Genomic DNA, 8,605 nt, shown 5'->3' on the forward strand with positions numbered 1-8,605 from the left:
CTTCCCGCCGTGCTTAGCGGCTTCCGGCGGGGGCGGCGGGAGCGTGTGCCGGGCAGCAGCAGCAGCCATGGCGTACCGCGGGCAGGGCCAGAAGGTGCAGAAGGTGATGGTGCAGCCCATCGTATCCTTCCCGTGGCGGGGCGGCCTCCTCTGGGAGCCGCGGGGAGGGCGGGCGGGGTGCGGGGCCTGGCGGGAGCGGGCGGGGAGGAGCTGCGCTGTCGGCCCGTGAGGCGCCGAAGGGCCCCGAGGGCTGCGTCGCCGGGGAGTTGTTGCCGTGCTGCGTCCTTAACGCTCCGCTCCAGAACCTCATCTTCCGCTACCTGCAGAACGTGAGTACCGCGGGGCGGGGAGGGGAAGGTCCCGGTGCTGCGGGGGCCGGGGCGCCGCGCAGAATTGGTGTTTCAGAGTTACTAATTCGGGTTTTTAAAACCGGGTTTTGTTGCCCAGAGAGGTAGCGGAGGCCCCATCCCTGGAAACATTCCAGGTCAGGTCGGACGGGGCTCTGAGCACCCTGGTCTTTAACCAGATCTGTCCCTGCTCACTGCAGGGGGCTGGGCTGGATGAGCTCTAAAGGTCCCTTCTAACCCAAAGCATTCTGTGATTTGATGATTCTGTGACTCTGTGAAGTGAAGAACTTGCTATCGTTCCATTACGTGCGAAGAACTGCTAGTTCCAAGTTCAGCGTCTCCTCCTCACATTAAGGAATTATCTTTTTGACAGGCGTTTGCTCTTGCCACCCAGTGTGCAGGGGTATTTTCCTGTCACAGTTTTAAAATCTATGCTGTTACATGTTCATCAGTGAACATGTAAAGTATTTACAAAATAGCATAATACCTTAAAAATAGCCAAGGATGTAACTGAAGCCACGTGTGAGAGTTACTCCTCCGAGTGCTGCAGAGCTATAGTGGCTGTTGGTAGCGAGGACCGCTTAACACGTAGGAGAGAACAAAATCGCTTGGTGTGTTTACGTTCCTCTTTTGCTCTCCTCCTCCATCGTTTTGCAGAGGTCAAGGATCCAGGTGTGGCTCTATGAGCAAGTGAACATGCGGATAGAAGGCTGCATCATTGTGAGTATCAGGGTGTCCCCTTGTTATTCGTTTGGTTGGGTTTTTTTTTCAGATTCCTAAGAATATTTCTTCCTGTTGATGAAAACTAGCATAGGGGGGTGGAAATACTTCATGGCTCTCCGGTGAACAGTCTCAGTTGTCCAGCCGACGTCAGCACAGCTAATGATAGTTTGTATTGTTGTTGGTTTTAGTTTAGACCGGGGGACTAAGCTCACCGGCTGCTTTTGTCGCTCATTTTTAGGGCTTTGACGAATATATGAACTTGGTGCTGGACGACGCAGAGGAGATTCACTCCAAAACGAAATCGAGGAAGCAGCTGGGTATGTCAGTATGTCTGTGTGACCCGAGTGATGTCTGGAACCTAGTTGCGTGAGCCTTCCAAATAGCAGTGCTTTAAAGTACGAAACACGTGAAGAGTGTTGAGTTTGAAGTTTCCTTTCAGCACTTAAAGGAGGGCTGATAGGAAGGATGGGGACAATCTTTTTTAGCGAGGCCTGTTGTGACAGGACAAGGAATAATGGTTTTAAACTAGAGGAGGGGAGATTTAGACTGGATATAAGGAAGACATTTTTTACACTGAGGGTGGTGAGGCACTGGCACAGGTTGCCCAGAGAGGCGGTGGAGGCCCCATCCCTGAAAACATCCCAGGCCAGGTTGGAGGGGGCTCTGAGCACCCTGCTCTGGTTAAAGCTGTCCCTGTCACTGCAGGAGTTGGGCTGGGTGGGCTCTAAAGGGCCCTTCCCACCCAAAGCATTCTGTGATTCCATGATTCTATGAAGTACAGTGAGCAGATGCTGGCTAGATCTCAGCTCCTGCTGTCTCTTGTGCTGGTGGCCTTGTTGAACGTGTAGGAGAATCTGCCTCTGTCTGAGACCGCTTTTTGCCTTTCAAACATGCGTAACAACATACGGACTGTGCTGCACTTTTACTGCAGCCAGGGTGGCCGGAGGGGTGCAGTCAAACTCCTCAGCTACTTCTGACACAGGTGGCCCTGGGCAATTCTGACGCTTGCTATGTTGTCTCCGAGTCAAAGCAGGGAACCACCGAAGTGGTGGTATTTAATATTTACCACCTGCTGCTGAGGATAAACAGCAGTCTGTGACAAGTGACGTGTTTGGGCTCTTAGTGGGGACAGAGTGCTGTTCAAACACCGAGCGCTGGAGTGGAGATTGTGTCTGACACGTTGCAGTGCGAGTTGTGAATGCGGGCCCTGCATGAGCACGCTTACAGCCCTGCGGTGTGGCCAGGTGGGAAGGGACTCGGTGTTGCTCCTAAAAACCTGGTCAGTTATCATGTGGGTGTCTTCTTGCAAGCACCTTTGCCACTGTTAAATGTTTTTTGAAAATGCAAGGTTGTTGTCAGAGTCTGGGATTTCTCTAATCCCCCGTTTCCTTTCTCTGTGTTGCAGGTCGGATCATGTTAAAAGGGGACAATATCACTCTTCTGCAAAGTGTTTCTAACTAGGATTTGTTGTAGAACGGTGCCTATGGTGTTTTGGAGTGAGTAAAGTGCTAGTGGGAGCAGGACCGGCTCACAGATGAGAAGTTACGCATAACTGGGGTCGCATGCAGAGTTGAAAATTGCCATTCCTTTGTGCAAGTAATTTTTTTTGTAGTTTGAAACGATGCACAATGTATTTTGCAAATAAACGTTTTTCACGTTAACTCTAAACGTAAATCTGCTTGCTTTCAGTCTCGTGCCCTTCTGTGAGTAGAGGAGGGGGAGACGTATTCAAAGTGATTTTCACCGTGGATCTGTGTAGTCTCTGATAAATATCTGCGTGTTGTGGAACGCTGCATCTGCGTTAGGTGGACAAGGTGGGCTCATTCAGGATACTTGGAGCGACGTGCGGTCCTTGAGCTTGCATGGTTCTAGCAAGGGACTTGGGGCTGTGGTATAGGAATCCAACATTTACAAACTACTATTAGGCATGCTTGTAAAATAACTTTTATCTTCGGGCCAGAGAAGCAGAGAGGGCGGCTGGTTTGGATTAAATCTCTGTAATTTCTTGCTTCTTTGGGCAGAGTCTCTAGATTAAACCATGGTGCTGTTAAATAAGTTGGGATATCGGATGTATCAGTTGGGTTTTTATCACGGTTTATTATTATTATCCGTTTGAGGATCTGGCTGTTCTATTTAAGTTTCCACAAGAGAGCTGAGTTGCTTATCACATCAACAGAAGAAAAGTTCTCTAGCTGACTCGGGACTGTCAGTCCCCTCTGCTGCGGTTCTTATGTAAAGAAAGAGAAAAAACAAAGGTTTTGGCTGTAATGATAACTCGGAGACTAAGATTACCTGGATGGAAAGAAATGAATCTTGATACACAGGCTGCACTAGAAATCATTTAATAAACTTTCGGTATTTCAAAACTGCAATTTGTGTATCATCTTCAGCATGAAAATTAATAAATTCAAGATGAGAGATTTCTTGCTTCAAAGGATAGAAATATGTGAGTCTCCTGGCAGAGATCATCCAGCATGCTTCTCCCATTCTGAGAAGTCGTACATCGGGAGTGTCGTAGCAGGCAGACATGGTAAGCAGCTTTTGAGTAGCAGCACAACATAGTACAGTGGCTAAACTGTCTCCAGCTGTACAGCCTGCTGACGGGCTCCATTGTTTTGTATTTGCGTTCACAAGCTGCAAAGTCCTTTCAACACAGAGTAAGCAGAAATGGCCTACCACTGTCATTTAGTGATAGAAGTCATCACCAGAAGCTAGCACATACGGAATGAAATAGTACTGCTTTCCACTTTATCCTTGGCGTACCAAGTGAGGCTTTCAGGGAAGGCAGGGGTGAATTGTCTCCGTCAGTAGTTCAGGTGTTGCAGTAAGGGGTAGTTATGATGCAGTGCGGTAAAATTTACCTCCCTGCGTCTCTTCATTGTTACAGACGGATGACGGCCTTGAGACTCTCTAAAAATGCAGACTGTCTTCGAAGTAATCTTGAAGTAATGTTGAAGTAATCATTTCTCTTTCCAAGGGTTTGTAACTTTTTACTAATAGTGCATGTTTAGAAAGAGGTTTTTTAACGGGATCTGTTGCATCACATTGCTTGGCTCCGGTTTCTCCAGGGCCACTGAAATAAAACTGGCTCGGGGCCTCCAAGGCTCTGTCCTCCTTCCGCTTTGCAAGCGGCTGCTTTTTGAGAAGAATTGGACATGAGGAGAAATAGCTCGTTCTTATCAGCAGTGCTGCCGCCAACTCCAAATTGTGCACTTCAAGACACCGTAATGCCTCCTAAAGCTCCTCTGCTCTTTGATATTATCGAGTTAGCGCGAATGAACGTCAATATTGGAGTAGGTTGATGATGGGAGGAAGGAAGTCCAGGCTAATCAGCTCTGAAGCATCTTGTGATAAGGTACCAAAATAGGCAGTAATTATGTGCGTGGGGGAGTTGCAGAAGAAAAGGAGAAGCTCCCCAGAAGGAAGCCGTGAAAACTGCAAAAAGCCTGCAGGAGAGCCCAGGCGTGTGTGGATGTCCAGGAGGAAACACAGCCCCATTGTTTGAGGAGCGCCTGGCAATGGAGCGTTGTGGTCCAAGAACAGAGCTTCTAGGCATTACCAGCACAGACGGGGCACAAAAACAATTCTGGCTTTGCCGAACTGGCTTCCCAAGAAGCACTTGTCTGTCCTCATAAAAACCACAGGACTGACTCATCTAAATGCTTGCTGATTTTTTAACCCCGAATCCTTCCAGCTTCCTGAGCGTTTCCAAGCTGCAGGCAGCAAGAAGGTAACGTCTCATGAGCCTCTTGAACCCTGGCATGCCAGAATCACTCAAAACTGGCTGCAAAAGAGTGTGGTAGACAGAAGGGGGTGCTGCGGGCTCGGCCAGCTCCCCCTGCCCCTCCAGCAAAGTGTCATAAGCCTCGGCAGGAACACAGAGTTCCCCAGCATTCAAGCAGCTTTATTGGCTCCCAAACAACCTGGAAGAAAGCAAACTGGGCTGTCTGGTGCGGGGCTGCTCTCAAACGGTGCGGCAGCCGGACAGGGTGCCTGCATCTCCTGGGCACCGGCACCTTCCCCGGCTTATCCGCACCCTGGGGTGTCCTGCTCCAGAAGGGGATGAGGAGTAGAAGGTTCTGGTTTTGGCTGAGCAAGAGGCAGTGAGGAGGAGCAAGGTAGAGTGAATGCTTACAACTGGGCTCTGTGTTTAGAAAATTCCCGTCGCTTGGCTTTCTGCTGCCTTGAAGCCTGTTGTGTTTGCTTTTGCAAATCGTACTTTTCCATAACGTGCAAATTCCTTTCCCTCCAGTGCAGGGGTGGGGGGGAGCAGGGTGGGTCGGGGGGGGTGGTGCCTGTAAAGGCTCCTTTTGAAGAAAATGCCTTGAGGTGGCATTATGAGGAGTGCCCCAGCGTGCTGGATTATTGCAGTGGGATGTCATGTTGTGGCACAAATACCATGCTGCAGTGTTCACACATCTCTAGGAAACAAAATGCCTATGGCGGGGTTTACCAGAGAAAGTTTCCTTACTGCTACCAGCACTCAGATATCTGTCACAACCAAAAATCGAGCTGATGGTAGTTTTAGATACCATATCACCCTACCCAAATGTCTGTTTTGTAGAAATAGAGCTCGCTCTTTCTTAAAAAGCGAGTGATGGAGACTTGCTCCGGCACTGACGATGGCACAGGTTACATGAGACAGAGCGCTCTGCCATGCGGCGTTTCAGTCTGAGAGCATTGCGCTGGTTGTGGCAGGCAGATGAGAGCCCACTCGCTCCCAGGTGGGGCTCTGCAGTGTTTGATTTTTTTTTTTTTTCCTTTCTTCAAAGCGTTAGCACCTTTAACAGCCCTGGAAGGTGCTTTGAGTAAATATTTGTCTCTTTTCTCTGCCTGTGGCTTTGCGGTTCTGGGAAAAAGGCTGCATTTCTTCCCTTTTGCACTTGGGAATTGCTTGCCCTGGCCCAGCCCAGCCCTTTTGCGGGATGAGACTCTCCGTGCTTGTGAAAGACCCCCCGAGGAGGGAGGCAGAGCGGTCCTGCCTTTCCAGAGGGGAAGAGTTTCTCTGTGCTGCTTTGGCAGGATGCAATGATTTGTAGGACCATTTTATATATGCTTGAACCTAAGCCTCTGAGCCAGCAGCTGCCTGCAGGTTGGTGCCCTTCCTGGCTCTTGAAAGGCGGCATCGTGCGTTTGCTCAGGCTTCGAGGGACGCGGTGGGCTCCGTCCTCGGGCAGGACATGGCTCTGTGTTGGCAGGAACACCGCAAGCCGCAGACACCTTGAGTAGCCCGTTGGCTGCTTGCTGAGCTTGGGCTACCTTCAGCATTTACTGTCTTTTCAGGCCTGTAAACCTTCTGAGTGTTGGTAAAATAAGTGAACGGGGAGATGGCATGTGTAGCTGTGTGGGCTGTACAAGGGGAAAATCACCTTTCCCTCCATTGCGCTCTGCCACCACCCTCGATCCCGCAGAGCTCCCTTCTCCCGGAGCCTCGCCACCTCGTGCTTTAGTGCACATTATCTGGGAACTTATTTCAAGTGCTGGTATGTTTTAAGGATTGTGTGCCTAAAAATAATAGTATCAAACAGACAACAGTGGAAGGTCAAGGGCTCAGACGGCTTAGAAGCTGTCCCCTTAGGGCAGCATCTGAATATGGAAAACTTGCGTGGAGGGTAGAGGCAGGAGCTGGGGGAGAGCAGCCTTCCAGCGCTGTAACGCTTTCCTAAATTCCCTGCCTGTTCTTGTTCCAGTCCCACGTGGGGATGGAACCATTTGCGATTGTTTTTGCCATTTTTCTCCCTGGGCAATAAAACCGGTCCCCTCTTTGCCTGAGGATGGGGTTGGTACCCAGGAGAAGCAGATAGGATGCCGTGGGGAGAGGAGTGTGCTGGGCAGCCATTTTGCCCTTCTTCCCCCCCCCCCCCCCCCCCCCCGAAAGCTCTCGCAGAAGGGCTCTGGGCGCACACAATGTCAAAAACTGGCTCCAGCAGGTTTTGTTCGTGGCGGTACCCTCCGTTGGCAGCCCACACACAAGGTGCCCAGCATGGCTGCCCCCCCGCCGTGCCTTTTCACATTCATACCCACCAGGGGCATCGTTACTATTGTTTGTAACATCTCTTGGAAAAATGAGTCATGGGCATTTTGCCTGCCCTCAGCAGGGAAACTCTGCCACATTAGCAGCAGCAACGCCCGCCCCCCCCCGCGCCGCTGCCTCGCATACCAGCAGGCCCCTTCGTGCGAGGAGCTGGACTTGCTTCGCTGAAGCCGGTCGATGTTCCTGCTTTTCCTGCCAGCGGTAACCTGGGCTTCGGGGAGGGTGGCGTTCCCCGATTCCCCACGCGCAAAAGCCTGGGTGGAGTTCAGCCCAAGGTGTTGTAGCCATCTCCGTCACCCAAAAGACGACCCTGTTCCCGTAGATCTTCTTCCCTCCTGCGCCTTAGCCTGCAATATGTAAGCCCAATTTTCCTGCACTTGTCTTTGGGCCGTGTTCCTACCCTGCACAGCATCGCGGTGGATAATGTTTTCCGGGCTTCTCCCGCAACGATGCCGGTTTGCCTGCAGCAGAGATAGAGATCGTTATTTGCAGCTCTGCTCCGTGGGGCAGGCTGTCATCTAACTGCAGGATTTGGGGTACAGACGTGGTAAAACAAAGCCACGAGATAGCTTCATGTTTGGGCTTGTTTTTATTTTATTCACACGCAAGTATTTCTTAAGACCCAGGATGCTCGGGTCCTATTCCAGCTTTTGCCTGTCTCACCAGAAAAGGCGTACGAGACTGCGTTTGCAGAAGGATTTGGCCTTACTGCGAGGGCCAGAGCTTCAAAAGCAGACTGAGCTTTCCTGCAGGTCCAGCCCTGCTTCTGGCTGCTGCTTTTCAGAATTTTGCCTTATCTGCTATTCTTCAGTCTCTTGTCTGCGAAATAGGAGCAATAGCTAATAGTCCCCTGGGGGGATGATGGCTGATGGAGTGGTGCGATGTCCTCAGCTGAGTGGAACAGCGCTGCGCACCGACCTGCTGTCTCTGTGGCTCTCCTGCTGCCAGGCAATCTGGTTCGTAAATAAATCTGAGTTTTCCGGGGACACTTCTCTCCTTCCCTGTGCTCCCTGTTGGAGGGGGTTAAGAGTTAAGGAGGCTGTTCAGGCGGTCATTTTTCACCTTGTAAACTGAGCTGGAAATAGGCCGGGTCCAGCTGGTGAGGCATCTTAAAGGGTTGCCGGACCTCAGTTGCATTTTGTACATTAAGACGCTACAAAATAGAGGGGAAGTTTGCCCAGCCACCGTCCCCTGAGCATTTGACCTGGACACCAGGGTCCCCCACTGCACGGGGACATCCAGCGCGCCTGACCGCGGTTTGTGTCCACGGCACCTGCAAAAGCTGCTCTCTGCCCCTCGAGCGCTCGTCAGCCTGCAGAGCACGGGCAGCCCCAAGCTGCAATCGGGGCCCCCTCCGCCTTGCCACGTGCAGGTGTCGGGGGGACAGGAGGGCAGCGCCAACGGGAGCCGCGCTTTGGTGGAGATGGGCTGTCGAGTTAGCAGTACGGCAGGTACCGAGCATCCGCTCTTACAAAGGCTTTGTTGTCAGCTGGGGCACGGC

The 8,605-nt window shown here is 51.3% G+C and overlaps 1 protein-coding gene across 1 annotated transcript; it reads left to right on the top strand.

The window, feature by feature from the left end:
- Positions 1-67: 67 nt before the first annotated feature.
- On the top strand, positions 68-2,731 carry SNRPE (small nuclear ribonucleoprotein polypeptide E). The gene is made up of 5 exons (XM_075722443.1): positions 68-121; positions 303-329; positions 1,005-1,067; positions 1,309-1,387; positions 2,476-2,731. Exons 1-5 carry the CDS (start codon positions 68-70, stop codon positions 2,529-2,531), a joined length of 279 nt encoding a protein of 92 aa, XP_075578558.1. The 3' UTR covers positions 2,532-2,731.
- The last annotated feature ends 5,874 nt before the right edge of the window (positions 2,732-8,605 follow it).

This window comes from Pelecanus crispus, chromosome 17 (genome assembly GCF_030463565.1).
Source record: "Pelecanus crispus isolate bPelCri1 chromosome 17, bPelCri1.pri, whole genome shotgun sequence".
NCBI lineage: Eukaryota > Metazoa > Chordata > Aves > Pelecaniformes > Pelecanidae > Pelecanus > Pelecanus crispus.